This window comes from Pipra filicauda, unplaced genomic scaffold (assembly GCF_003945595.2).
Source record: "Pipra filicauda isolate LSUMZ 115617 unplaced genomic scaffold, ASM394559v2 scaffold400_size1120237_pilon, whole genome shotgun sequence".
Taxonomy (NCBI): Eukaryota; Metazoa; Chordata; class Aves; order Passeriformes; family Pipridae; genus Pipra; species Pipra filicauda.
The window spans coordinates 101,611-116,597 of record NW_024104533.1 but is presented as its reverse complement, the minus strand read 5'-3'; the positions used below and the strand labels follow the sequence as shown (position 1 = coordinate 116,597).

The 14,987-nt window shown below is 39.8% G+C and overlaps 1 protein-coding gene across 3 annotated transcripts in view; it reads right to left on the bottom strand.

The window, feature by feature from the left end:
* Window positions 1-14,987, bottom strand: part of ZNF704 (zinc finger protein 704) — a 129,598-nt gene that overhangs the window by 49,370 nt on the left and 65,241 nt on the right. For 2 of the 3 annotated variants that reach the window (XM_027750452.2, XM_027750431.2), the window contains exons 4-7: window positions 12,564-12,796; window positions 8,853-8,953; window positions 6,018-6,279; window positions 1,446-1,550 (exon numbers count right to left, since the gene is read on the bottom strand). In XM_027750452.2, coding sequence (XP_027606253.2) covers window positions 1,446-1,550; window positions 6,018-6,279; window positions 8,853-8,953; window positions 12,564-12,796 — 701 coding nt within the window. The remainder of the gene's footprint in view (window positions 1-1,445; window positions 1,551-6,017; window positions 6,280-8,852; window positions 8,954-12,563; window positions 12,797-14,987) is intronic. The other variant, XM_027750446.2, reaches the window with a different exon arrangement.

Here is a 14,987-nt window from a genome sequence, read left to right as displayed (position 1 = left end):
TAAGTGTCTGATTTACAATGTGGCTAATTGCATTTTTAGATTCCTGGCACCAGTTTTTGCTACACCACAAAAGGAGCCAGTTTCATAATTACTCCATATCAACCCCATTGTTGGGAAATCAAATTCTCAGGGAACTTTGCAGATAGCACGTTCTGTCAAGGCACTCTTGTTGAAATTGCTGCCAGCATGATGTCTTTCACTGTTAGTTGTTCCTTGATGGAATTTAATAAATATTCATTGGCAGAGTGCATTGTAATTGATTCAGCCACTTTCATTTTTTATCAGCTCTGCAGGATGCCACAGCCTCTGCAGAAAGTCTCCAAGATTTGCCAAAGGTTGACAGTAAGAAGCTTTAGAGATTCACTTGGTGAAGAGAAGGGAAGGAAATAGTATCTCTTATCGCCTTGTCTAATATTCGCTGTCATAAGAAAAAAAGCTGTATGGTTCTTTGGATAAGCAATGTGCCCTATATAACACACTTTAAAAATTCATAAATTCATAAAGTGTAATATTAAATGAGATGTTATGATATCAAATAGGTTTATGATTAGAGAATATCAATTTATAATGAAAAAATATTCCCAATAAAATGAAGATACATGACATTAATATCTATTTATTATAGAGATTTTCCACTATCCATAAATAGTGATTTACATAGTTTTTTTTCAGCATTCTCCATGCCAGGCACTATAAGCCGAATCCCTCCAAACTCTTCATAAAGGTTTTTCTCTCTCCCTGCATACCCACATTTACACCACAGTGCGTTTAGGGTCACTGGAAGTCTATGTTTAAGCAAACTCTGCATTTCTGCAGTCCTGTTCATGGATTCAGGCCTTGCACACCAGCTTTTTTGAAGAAAGGTCAGCGTTAAATTTACATAATACATCTTCATTAAAAAGCTGTCAAACTGCAATATGCATTAGTATCAAAACCCAATAGATATTGGATGCATTTTCTGTATAAAACAACAATTTTCTGCTATCAGTAGGGTCTACACATTTGAAGCCTCCTAAAGCTGGACTTTGCATTTCATCTTACTTTTTCTTTCAGTTGCCTTTCAAGAGTCCATTTAGGTAACTGCCTGAATCCAACTGGCCTGTTAGCATAACCATCACCTCGCTGATTTTCCATCTGGTTTTTTAAGAAAAGGAGCACACAGTGCTCTGCATGTATCGGAATGTTTTGTAAGCACATAGTTAAAAAATATACTATAGATTCACTTCTTTTTTTGTAGACAGTGATGCAAAAAAAAAAAGTAAATGTACTGAATTAAAGAGACTGACAAAGGTGTTAAAACCAGCCATGCTGGCAAACTGAGGAACATATTTAATTTGTTTCTCTTTGGTTATCTGTCTCATTTACTTCTATCACTACGCATTGTGAAACAAAACAAAAAAATCTAAAAACTTTTTCCTCCTTTTTTTTTTTTGATGTTCACTTACTGGAATGCCGGTGAAGGTAACTGGAGGTGACTGCCAAGAGATGCTAAAGCTACTGCCATTGGGAGTGAATTTTGCTGACCCTGGAATGTTCACCGGAGGAGTGGCCTGTGTGAAAAGAAAATATTATTCCAGCAAGAAGAGTTATTCTTCTTCCAAAGCATTTCTAAGGACCTTTCACTCCTCAAATGGTAAATCTATGAGACTTTCCAAGGCAGAAAAAAACTGCATGGTGACAAGTATTTTACCCTTATAAGACAGATAATCATGGGTAAACCAGTAAGAAAGGGACACAGTTACATTTATATATCACTATTCCTAAACCTTGTTTAGAGAAAGATGACAGTAAGAAGCAAAAAATACTACAAATGATCACCTGTTCCATGGTGATGAACAAGGCCATACTTAAACTGATAGCAGCTGGTTTACACAATTGAAGTGTGGATAGTGAGGTTTCTTGGACAAAACAAATCAATAGTAAGGGATAGCCATTTCTGATTTATGAGATAAATGTTAAGAATCATCCCAATTAAAACAGTCTTTCCTATTAAAAACAAGAAGCTGAAAATCATCCTGGGGATTCAAAAAACAGCTCTTAAATACTAAGCTCAAGCAAATATTTAAGGACTCCTGAGGTATTTGAACTCTTACATTCTTCCCATCTGGGATGTAATACCCAGTGCTGCCCTGGAGTGCAAAAACACAATAATCTCAGCTCAGACAGTTGTGCATCTTTCATCTTGTGCCTTTCCTTTGGTGTTCTCATGGGCTATGAATCCTCAGGAATTCTTTCCCACCCCTTTTTGAATCCCATTTAATTTTCAGAATCAGGAAATTCGTAGCTGTGAAGCTACCTTGCATAGCAGGAGTGTGAGCAGCCACCATGAACACAGGCTCACTTTGACCCTTGCATTTCAATTTTTCACCACAAAAAAAAAATCCCTCCTTAAACTTATTAAGAACTTGCTAAAATGAGTTTTCACTTCTGGCTTTCAGTTGCCTGTGCCTGACAATGCTGCAATACACTTATTTAAGTAGTGTTTGTGTTTGAGACTGCTGAAATTGTCTCACTGCTTCAGGGGAGAAAGCTCTTTCCTGAGCTGCTGGGCACAGAGGAGTGATGACAAACTACAACCTGATAGTCCCCACTAAAGATAATCTTCAGAGTAAACAAGTGCTGAAGCAATCCCCTGGAGTCTCTCCAAGGAAAAGAAAGTGAGACCACCAGATGCCTCCGCGTACGGCAGTGATGCTCTGTGGGCTGCCGAGCCTGCTGACAGCTCCAAGAGAATCCACACAGACATGCAGAGCAAACATCCGCTGAGCTCCATAAAATATAAAAGCTTTGCTGAAAGGCATCAAGAAAATCTGGCAACTCCCCTGTTCAAACGGGACTCCTGACAGAAAGAACTGGAGTCAGCTGGATGAGCAGTGAGACAGCACTGCCTCTGCTCAGTATCCCACAGGGGTATCAGCTCAAACCTGAGGTCAGTACAGCAACTTCCTCAGGTATTTGAATAAGACCTGAAAGGGAAATACTAGACGCTGAAAGAGCCCACCCGTAGTTCCTCTGTAGCTAAATTTAATAGGTACAGGCACAAGTTTTATAAAGAAACACAAAGTACGTGAAGTTTAAAATCAACGTAATTTGCAGTTGCCTGAAATACCACAGTGCTCAATTCTTTTTTTCTCAGTGCCTAAATATCTACATCAGACATGATCAGACTTAGACAGTCAGCCACCTTGTTCACTTGTTTCCCAGATGTGCATCTTTGTTCATCAAGCACTGTCCCCTTTTTCAGGCTAACATTTTAGACAATCTCTTCCATAAGGTATTCAACCATAACAACTGAACAGTTTCTATACCCTGACCTCACTTTGCTTAGAGGCCTCCATCTAATTTCCAGTCAAAATATATTCATGGGTAACTTATAGTTATTTGTTTGTACCAACACTGTGTCCTTATATTTGAAACAGCATGTGCTCATCCTCTTCCCCTTTCATACTTGTCCTCTCACTTTCTTCCCAGGCAGCATCCCATCCTCTCCTCACCCCTGCTTTGCCTGAGCTACCAGTCCCTGGGCTGGAGAGCCTGTTCATGTCCTCTCTGCCCTCCTTCTTCAATGCTGATGATTTTCTTTCTACCTCTTCTGACTGGAGCCCATCACATTTGGTTGACCAGAACTCTACTCAGGATCTCAGCTCTAGTTATCTGCGAGTCTTGTATAATGGCTTTAAAATTCCCTGTCTCTCCGAGATATTTCTTATCCAAGAGAGCTGACAACTATTTTTTTTCCTTTCACAGTTCTATTGTTGTTGGTTCACGGTCATTCTGTGCTTGATTAATGAACAGAGGTTTCCTTCTCACATAATTTTCTAACTACCCCAGTTTATAGCAGAAAAATCTCATTAGTTCCCTAGGTGCAGGACTTTGCAAGTTCTGATATTAAACTGCATCCAAAATCTATTATTCTCAAGATCACCCAGTCATGTAAGCATGATATATAACTCCGGTACTGCTGATGTCTCCTGAGTTTGTTATCAGCAAACTTTATTGTATTATTTGTGTAGTACCAAAATGATTTAATGAAAATGAGGTCAGGGCTAAGAACAGCTTTTCATTCAACTCCACTAACATTCAAAATAACTCATTGCTGTTCTCCGTGACTTTCCAGTTCTCTCTCTTACACTAAATTTAATCTCTAGCCTAATAAATACTGCTTATATGTTTTAAGATCAAATGCACTCCTTGAATCCAGAAGGATTTGTTCTTCTGTACTGCTCCCTAGACTGTTCTAGTATCATCTTTCTCTGGGGTTCCTCCATTGCCGTTAACCTCAACTGCAGTACTTTCCACAATTTCTTCAATTATTTTTCTAAATTTTTCCTCACCCGTAAGACTGGGTCAGAGAAGAGTGTCAGGACTTGCCTGGCTCACTTCCTGTTTATACCTTTCTTACTACAAGTAGTCTACTTGACACTTTCCAATCATACAGGAAACAGCAATTAACAGATACTAATTGTTTAGGATTCCTGCGACCCAGCTTTGGGCTCCATATTTTTTTTTCCTTTTTTAACAGGAATCCTTGGATGAACAGTATTCAGCCTCCCTTATCGAAGTTCCTTGAGCTGTGAATTTTGCCTCCACTCCCAATGAAGTAATTTCCACTTTCTCCTCTGGTTGGTGAGAGCTGAAACTTCACCCTGCCTCCTGGCTCTTCCTGCAGGACTGGAGAGATCCTGGCACAGGATACCACTACCTCTTCTGCAGAAGCTGCCTCATTTGCAAGGACAGTCTGAACACTTGAGCAGGGACCTTGCCTCCTGCTTCCAGTTTGAAAGCCGTGAACAGTGTGGACTGTGTCACTTCTCACTGATGAAATAAAGTATTGAAACCAGAGCAACTTGAAAAGAAGACATGGCTCAGGCACTTGTAGGCTCACGTTGTGGAATGCATCAATTCAAATCCAATTTAAACACTTGAATTAGTATTTCCTTAGCCAAGTGCTTTAACTCAGGGGCTGCTTATCAAACAGGATGGTGTGAATCTCCAAAAAGCAGGGTAGACTGTCACCACTGCAAATTCCAAATGAAGCAAGACTCTTCTCAGTAGCCTAGACTTGGCGCCTCACTCTCTGAGGCAGGGCTTCAGCTACACTGAGATAAAAGTCTTTCTCCTAGCTGCCTTGATCAGTCCCCAGGTTGGTGTGTTACCTGATGCAGCTTCCACGTGAGATACCAAGCTTTAATGCTCACAAAAGTCTAAAACAAGCCTCTGAATTCTGTATGGTTCCCTCTGGCCTTTTAGTGGGTCTGCTCCAAACACACAAAGGTTTTATCTGCACAATGAAAGTTATTGAATCCGATAAATTTAAGAGAGTTCATTTCTCTGATGCATACACGGGTCATGGACCACACTACTTCAAATTTTAGTGCACTTTTAAAATTAATGCTTTCTGTCCAAACTTAGTTGGAAGTTTTTGGTACAGCAATTTTTGCCATTTGAAAAGCATTACCTCTAAGAGTAGAAGGATACCATCTATGCCTTTTCTTTCTTCTTGCTCTACTTCACATATGCAAACTGACATCTAATTGAGGAAATTAATTGTTCCTGACATCCTTCAGGCACTTGTCTACAAACACATCCAGTACAAGCAGAGCTGAAATGAAGACTCTGGGAGGGATTCACCTGGCTTAATAAGAATTTTTACAATGCAGGAGACCACATCCGAGCGTGTCACCTTGGGCCCTCCTTATGATCAGTGAAAAATTAACTAATGTAGGCAGTGGGATCACAGAGCAATTCTTCTCAACCTGAAGTATGCACCTATGTGTGGCTGGATAAACAGTACCCCAAAATCTAGAGTGGGCACATAAACAAACAATTAGCTCAGAAGCAGACATCTACATTCAAATGAAACAAGCCCCTTGGGTTGCCCTTGAAAACTTTTCAGCCCATTAAAACTCATGGCTTTTTAAACTTGGCTCTTTAAAACCCAAACACTGTGATCTGACATTTCTTCATTCATTAATGACATCACTGTAATCCCTGGAGCTCACTCTGACTGGCATTACCTGGTAAGCATGGTCCGTGTGTACGAGGTAGAGGTTGGTAGGAGCTGAGCGGCTCAGAGGTGTCATCAATTTAGTCTCAGTTTTGGCACAGGAAGTTTCAGGACGGATTGCATCTTGGGTGGGAAAGGAAGGAGGAGATGCTAAAGATGGAGAGACTGGGGAAAGACTGCTTAAGCCATCAGCTACTGAGTCCGTGTTGAGCCTGATTTCTGTATAGTAAAAATCCTCCTCTCCATCACTGTAGTCAGACTCTCCTATACGTCTGTATCAAGACAAAGAACGGAGAACTGATTAAATGAAAGCAAAAATGCCAAGGTAAATTTTAAATTCTAGATGCGTGAGCAAATATATTCATATTGTCAATAAATTAATATTCGAAGTTTCAACCCTACCTACTTTATCAGCATTCTGGCTGCAGGGAAGGGGTAGAGGAAAAGAAAATCATCTAAGTCTGAAGGGAAAAGAAGTAGGAATTACTTTTTTTTTTCTTTCGGTGTTACTCTTGAATAATTCTTTGACTTTGGAGTAGATGTTTGACTCCATCTTAAGTATCACCTTCTCATTCCTACCTATTGTAAAGTTAACAAGAACCTCAAAGCACTCTGACTTTGGCAATGACCAAGCAGCCACAGAATGACAGGTAAAGATAAGAGACACAGGCAAGATATAATGTTCATTAATGTTACAGTAAATAATACATAATAAGTTACTTAAATAGACCAAACATAGTTATGGCTGTCATTCATCATAACTCCTTAGCATAACACAAGAATTTGCTAGAAAACATCTTCACCATGCAACTCACTCAGATACAGGTAGAGAAGGGACTTAGCTTGCAAGGGCTAAGGCTTTCTGGTCCAGAAGCAGACTTGTTGAAGGGAGGGATGTAGGTTTCATTGCCTTAACGTTTAATCTGCTGCAGGTTTGAGTGCAAACGCTAGCACTGAAGCAGCCCAGTCAAACCCCTATTTTAGTACATTCATAATCCACACACTATACAGAGGTAACTCACAGCTCACACGTGTATTTCCTCCCCAGTCTTCCATACAGGAAATCTGAGAGCCCTAAGCATCCTCCTGCCTGCATGTCCATATCAGGGCTGAACACTGGGTCTCCCTTTTCCCACCCCCTAGCCAGTTTTTCAGCCTGCTTGCCTGTATACCTCTACCTGAGGTCCTCTCACCACCTTACTCAATAGACTAGTTCAGAGACCATGGATCCAGCAGGTTTGAAAGGCTCTACCAGAAGTACCATCCATCAGACTGTAACTAGTCACTCACCAAAACTCCTCTCTCCAGCAAAGTTACTAACTCCAAATTCCAGGAAAGTTCTGCTTCTCCCTCTCCCACGCCACAAAAAGGATGTCCCCATAATATAAATGGCAAAGCTACGTTCCTAACTGCATTTTGAGAGATCTGTTTCTGATACCCTTACTCTTAAGCCCAACAATAACTGCTATGACCTTCTCAAGACTATCCTGAGCTCCACATCAGATTACATCCACATGGTCACTTTAATTTTTAAGCAGTGGGTAACACAGACCTACACAACAAAGATGGATTTTCACATATATAACAGGAGAAGAACATGAGTCCCCACTGTAACTATATATGAGGTAGCTAGGTCGCTCAGTGAACTGCATAGGAGACTTCAGTTGCAAACTAAACCTCTGAAACAAACTTGTATCCTAAAAGATTCATTTGCCTTTGCTTCTAGTCCAAGTAACTTAGCCATGCATCCTGGTTTTGGCTGAATAGTTAATTTTCTTCTGAGTAGCTGGTACAGTGATGTCTTTTGGATTTTGGATGAGAATAATGTTGATGCTGAGCAGTGCTTACTTTTCAGTGAAGGACTTTTCAGTTTCCTGTGCTCTGACAGTGAGCAGGGGCACAAGAAGGCAGGAGGGAGCACAGCCAGGACAGCTGAGCTGAACTGACCGAAGGAATATTCCATACCATAGAATGCTGTGTTCAGTATATAAACTGGGGGGAGTTGGCTGGGAGCCACCAGTTGCTGTTTGGGGATGGGCTAGGCATTGGTCAGTGGGTGGTGAGCAATTGTATTGAGCATTATTTGTTTCTTTTCAGTTTTATTCCTCTCTCTCTCCTTTTCATTACAATTATTATTATCATAACCATAATTAGTATTATTAATATTATCTTTAATGTTATTAGTTTGTGGGGGTTTTTTTCAATCATTAAACTGTTCCTATCTCAACCCATGAGGTTTATTTTTTTTCCTTCGATTCTCCTTCCCATAAGAGAAGGAAGAAGATAGTAAGTAAGCAGCTGCAAAGTACTTAGTAGCCAGCTGGGGTCAAACCATTACAACATGGAATTGTGGGTCAGGTTGTTTTTTTTTTCAGGTTTCTTAGGTGCTTTGTGGTTTTGAGGTTTTTTTTGGCATTAATTTTTTTTGGTTTTGCATCAATTCAACTCAGAACTGGTGCAAGCATCTGACCTGATGTGAAACAAAGCTGGAAAGTATTCATGCAAGACCCTGAAACATGTCTTCTGCACAGCGTCATCCCAGATGTGATGTGAAACAGCATGTACCATGTAAATGCCACTGAGCTGTGAGGCTGATAGGGAAGTGCAGTGTGATCTAGAGCTGTATTTGACCTTTCAGGAAAGTTCACAGAACTTCAGGAAAGGAAGTGCCTCACTGTTGGAATAAGTGCTCATTTGCCTTGACCCACTACTCCACCAATTCCTCAGAAACCTAGGGATATGAGACAGAAAAGCCACGGACAATCCAGTTCATCTCCCCAGCCAAGTGCAATTGCTCCCCTGCCAGACCAAATCCTTTAGACTTCCGAAGAGACTGCTCTCTTACCCAAGGTGAATGGTCCGTATGTGTTTCTGAATCCCTGCAGCTGTGCTCAGTACCTTCCCACAGTTTTTCCACAGGCATTTGAACATCACCTTCATGGAGTTCTGAAAATTATGAGTAAATCATGGTTAGATGTATGGAAGTTGTATGGATATTAGGAAATATTTCTTCACTGAAAGGGGTTGGCAGCATCAGAACAGGCTGCCTAGGGAAATGGTTGAGTCACCAGCCCTGGAAGTATTTAAAAGACGTGTTGATGTGTCGCCTGGGGACATGATTTAGTGCTGGACTTGGCAGTGCTGGATTAACAGTTGGGCTCGATGATCTTAAAGGTCTTTTCTAACCTAAACAATTCTGTGATTCCATAATTCTATGAAGATAAAAGAAAAACCAAACCACCTAAAACAGATAAACAGTTACCAAACACTGTGAAGGTTCTTCCAAATTTGTGATGATCTAAGAGTCTCTGTTGAGTGTGTCACCCTACTGAATTCCACAGAATCCCAGTGAAAAGCTGCAGGAGTAGCTTGTGACAAAACTTTACCTCTCTTCGTTCATTGGCAAAGTTTTTCATTTTAAGTTCCAATTTGTCTCCCCACTAAAGGAGGCAGATGATATAAAACTTTCTACACTTCTTTCAAAAAAAGAAAACTGATGAGGACTTCTCTCTGAATGCAAAGCACCTTCTAAAGCAAGCTCTTATAAATGTTTCCGCTCATGGAATTTGCAAAATACAAAAAATATTGTGCCAGAAAACCATAGCTTTAGCTTCTGCTATGTCAATATTCACCCATAATCTGGAAAAAACTGCTTTTACTGCATTCAGAAGCTGCAGCTATGCTTATTCAGACAAGGGAATGAGAAGCCATCAAGCAGTGTTCACCATGTAAAAGAAAAAAAAATGTGCATAATCTCATTTTAATATTCTTTTGATATTCTTTAATATAACTTCATTGATCTAAACTGAGTTATCACTGATTTAGAGCACAGCCAACAAGGTTATAAGCATCCCAATCTTAGATGTTTTGAAGACTGGAGAAAACCAGTCTTAATGTAAAGCACAGTGTGTGGTAACAACACAAATGTTGCAGAACTCTGTAGATATTTAAAAGCTAATTTTACTCGAAAATGAAACCAATTTTGTACTTTTTAAATTAAAAAAAAAGTCTCAATAGTTTATACTTCTCAAAAATAATTTTCTCTATTATTACAGAACACATTATTAACACAAGGAAGAGCTTCAAAATATAGTATTATGTAATTTTAGTTACATGTAAGATTAGGTGAGTGTCTTGAACAAAAGTTGACTTGGTGCTTTCTTCAGTTTGAACCCTTTGGAACTGCATGTCAGTTGATGGTTTCAGCATTTGCTAGAAAGATGATGGTTAGAATATAACTTACAAAAAAATAATCTCAGCTGATGGGCTTTCTAAAATATAAGTTGATTGCAGTAACATGTTCTCACAGTTACTTCTCAGTCTAACATCTGTTTGAAAGTATAGTTGCTAAGGGATTTGGGACCTGAGGTACTTTATCACACAGTTTATATGAAAAATATCTACTTTGGCATAAAATTGCAATATTCCATCTCTATTCTTTTATTTGATATTACAACTATCATTCAAATAGATACAGAATTCTTTTTCCCCCCTCCAATTAAATACAATCTATCTAGCAATTTTGACCGACACTTTTCTTACTTTTATAATATAATACTGAATACTACTATCAGCTCAAAATCACACAACCAACCACCAACTATGGCAACAAGATGAAGGTCATGCTTATCATTTAGGTTTTAGGAATTCCAGTGTGACATCACAAACACCCTGTGCATCTTTACGAACACAGCATGGTTTAACATCCATCCCCAGTTTGAGGGTAAGACCATTTTCTTAGCTTCACTGTGGTTTTGATGCCATAAGATCCTTAACTGTCAGTACTAGGAGTTTGCAAAAACCAGTGTATTTTAACATAATCAAGTGAGAGCTCACTGAGTAGAAATAAAGAACAAAACCTGTGCTTCAATTTCTGACTAGTTCAAAAATTGCCTATTCAGATTTAATGTTTTATTTAAGAAAATAATGGAACATAAATGGTTTGGTGAGGAATAACTACATTAGTGGAAACTTTTAAGCAAACAACTTTCTTAAGGGGAAGTGCCTCCTAACATGACATTTTCCAAACACGAAATGGAAGAAACTTTAATGAGTAAAAGTAAGGTTACCAATCACTCTATTTACAGGCTTATTCCTTCTGACTTTTGCAGCCCTGAAGAAGAAATAACCTGAACATATTTATTTCAGCTTCTAAAGGTGCAAAGTTGTACTTAGATCAAGTATTCTGCTCTGGCCAGAATAAAAAAACCTGCAGGAAAGTAGGTTTATTTATAAAACCAAGTTTGGCATGGAATGTTATTGTTTATCTACATAAAATATTTGCCATACAAAGCAAAATCCCTGTGAACTAGAACAGATAGTGTAATAGACCTATGTTGAGAACATAAATAGAAATATTTGAAAGCAACTTAGAAAACAATAAAGATGGCAGCTGCAAACCCATCTGTCTCATCACAGCTGAGCAGTGAGAATGATGCGACTACGATGAACATTAACTGAGAAGCAGAAGGCAAACCAGCACACTTCTGCACCCCTACTCTCCTGTCCCATATGCCCCCAAATCATCTCTGTCTTTAGTTTAACAATCAGCTATAACTTCTAATTTATCATAACAGAGGTGTCCTCCAAAATACTTTTCCTTCTTAGCAAGACACACAAACATTTTAAAATCCTCTTCCACGATCAAGGGAAGAACAGCGTGGGTCAGCAAATAAGCAACTTCTGGAGCAAAAGGATAAATCTGAACAGGTTTAAACAATCATTAAAACTTCTTCCTGCTGGTGATGAAGCAATTAACTGTCTCAGACTGAGCCAGAAACAAATTCACTAAGGGGAATAATTTCTCTGTTTTTTCTCTTTACAAAAAGCCCTTTTTCATCTTGGTATGTAAAAATCTGTCCCGTTGTGTTGGGAGGGATGGAAACTTGGACTAGTGCCATCTCTTTGTTTTCTTTTTCTTCCAGAGGAGCTTGCTTGCTAGCATAAGAGTGCTTTTTGGGGTTAGTTTTGGACCCTTTTTTTTTATTTTACATTGTGTTTTATTTAGTCTGCTTTTGCACTCTGAGGATAAATTTGGCCAATGCTAATACTGTATCAAAAGCCATCAAGTTGAGCTCTCTCTCTCCTTCTTTCACTCCATATGTTTGTGCAGAGAAAGCTTCACAGTATTAAGGTATCTGACATGCTGTCAGACAAACAGCACTTCCAGGGAACAAGGAGTATTAAGGTCATATCCAGTTTTTGTGATGACATATAAGGCTGCCTGTTGCATCCTGCACACAGAGGATTTGTCAAAGTAGGACAGAAATCCCATGAATGGCCAGAGGCAACACCTTCTGGAAATTACTCTAGTGTTTCCTGAGCAGGAGGCTCTGTAGAACCTCACCATCTGGCAGGAAATATGTGGTGCTGATGGCAGCATGTGTGTGCAGGAGGTGACCAGGTTGAACGAGACACAGTGACTAGGCTAAGTACCTATGTTAACTGGATGTCAAGGAAGAATACACATACAGAGCTACTGGGTGATTTCTCGCAACAAAATAAGCCTATCAACATCCTGTCTGCCCATGGGCATGGAATTTTACATAAGGCTAACCTTTCTCTTCCTAGGAATGGGTTCATCGAAGAGCAGGTTGCTTGTTTCACCTTCATCAATACCATCATCTGGCTGGGAAGGTGTCCGAAAAGTTTTGAAGCTATCAGCTGACAGAGGTGGAGATGGGGTGGATGGGTTGGACTGGTCACTGGGAGCATTCCAGCTCCAGTATCCACTGCTGCTGGTACTAGAAGGCACAAATCCTCCTTCTTTCCAAGATCCATTCAGGGATTCTGTCAAGAAACAACAACAACCGTCATTACAAGAGTATCATTGTTTTAGGGCTAAGGAGCTCTTTTTTCTAAGGCTTAGATGCCATGTTGGTAATTAACTGTACGTTCAATAAAGGAAAGCGAAAGCATTGGATGTAGAGAGGACAACCATATCTATCCCACTGCACACAAATTACATATTCCACATTTGATTTTTCCTTTTTTATTAAAAAAAACCTCAAAGTAAAAGGAAATGCTGGGTTTGGAAAAATAACCTGTTCTGGAGCATAAACAGCAATAAACAGTCAGATATTGCATGCATGATTAAAGGAGAACATTTAAATTGATCTTTAGAGGTCCCTGCAAACCCAAACTATTCTATGATTCTAAATACATCCTCAACTTTTAACAGGAACACATGACTGTAACGGTCATGAGAGCAAGCTCCACATTGCCAAAAGGAGAGGGGACATACACTCTGAGCCCCAGAACACTAAGCAGATCTGCAAAAACATGATCTTCATCCCAGTATTAAAACACGAAAGAAAACCATAATTACACTCTGTCATCTCATCATCTCTCAGTACACACGCCTCTGCCTACATGAGGTGGTACGTACCCCTTGGGATACCCCATCTTCTTTATACAGGTGTACTGATAGGCATTTAGTTTCAGAACGGGAAAATACAGACACTGGATCACCTCCACACCTACTCACTGGAGGAAGTGCCTCCTCACGGCAGCAGTTCCCCTGACATGAGGAGGTAGGCAGACACTCTAACGAACAGATTACACTCTACAGCACTGTGGGTGGGAGTAACAGCACTGCTTGTGCAGTCTGAGGCACAGCTTGAGCCATGCTTCATGTGCTGAGGTCCTCAGGCATTAGACATTGGCATGCAACTCTTCCCAGCCCTTAAAGGGCTTTTGGCAGGAGAGGAGTATGTAGGTCATCAGCTCAGCAAAGGCATGGCCTGAGCACATCCAGTGGTGCAGCCACAGGCAGCTCTGGCAGAAGCCCCAGGTTCTTATGGGCTTGAGCACATGCGAACGGACGGTTTAGGTGCGGCTTCTCGCTAACTGAGGCATTGGAAGCTGTTCCCAATGACACTGTAGTGCCTGAGCATTGTGCAATACCTGACTTAGGAGCTGGTAAGCAAGTAACTTCTTATCTGTTTATGAAACAATAGTTAAGTGTGAGACTAGTCTTTTCAAGCCAGTGCCTGCCTTTAAGAGTTCTGCAGAAGTCACTCCTTCACTCCTTCTCAATGTCTTACAGGTAAGTTAACTAATGATATCAGCAAGAAAGTAAGCTATCAAAAGCTTACCCCAAAACCAACGAATTTTTGTTTTTTTCCTCCTAATTCAGTTGGTTTTGGATGAAATCCTAAATCATTAACATCAGCTGCTCACAAAACAGAATGCAGTGCCCCCTTGAGTAGGCAGCAGCCAAGTCCCTGAGTTACTGATTTACTGAGCAGGGCCACTCTGCATAAACTGGATCGACCCTCCCCCTCTACCCCTCCAATTCCTCTTTGAAAAAGGACATATAGATTTCTGGTAGCTAATAAGTTAACATATAAAACTATCATGTTTTGGCTCATGATTACAGCCTTCATGTGACTGTAATGAAGGTGGGTTTTGTTTCTTATAAGTATTTGTACTTCAGTCTTGTGCCAAAGCCAAGAAATACATCTGGTATCAACTTGTGACCTTAGCACAGCTTAAAATTTCCATTTCTTAAGAAAAACAAAGGAAACAGCACTCTTTCAACTACTACTTTCTGATATATTTATGGTGGTACTTTGTATTCTCAGGGTTTACAGCTTCTCCTCACCTTGCTGAGAAAGAGATGCAAATCAAGAACATTTTTGAAGTAGCATGGAAAAGGCTGAATGAGGTTGACAACAGCAAAAAACCCTTAACACTGGTTCTCATTAATACTAACAAATCTGTCAATGTGAAGAAGATTAAAATAAAAATAAATGCAACTTACTCTTATTTTGGGGCTCTTTTCACATTGCTGGAGTTGCGTGAAAGAGAACCAGACCAAATATTACTCAGCTGCAGGGAAACAAGGGCCAAACTCTGATCCAGTTTACATGGGTGATCATCCCCAATAATTCCAGCACAGATCTGCCTTTAATATTAATGCTAATGTTATTTTTTTTAATGCTAGGAAAAATTCCATTTGTTTAAAGAAATGTTTCTT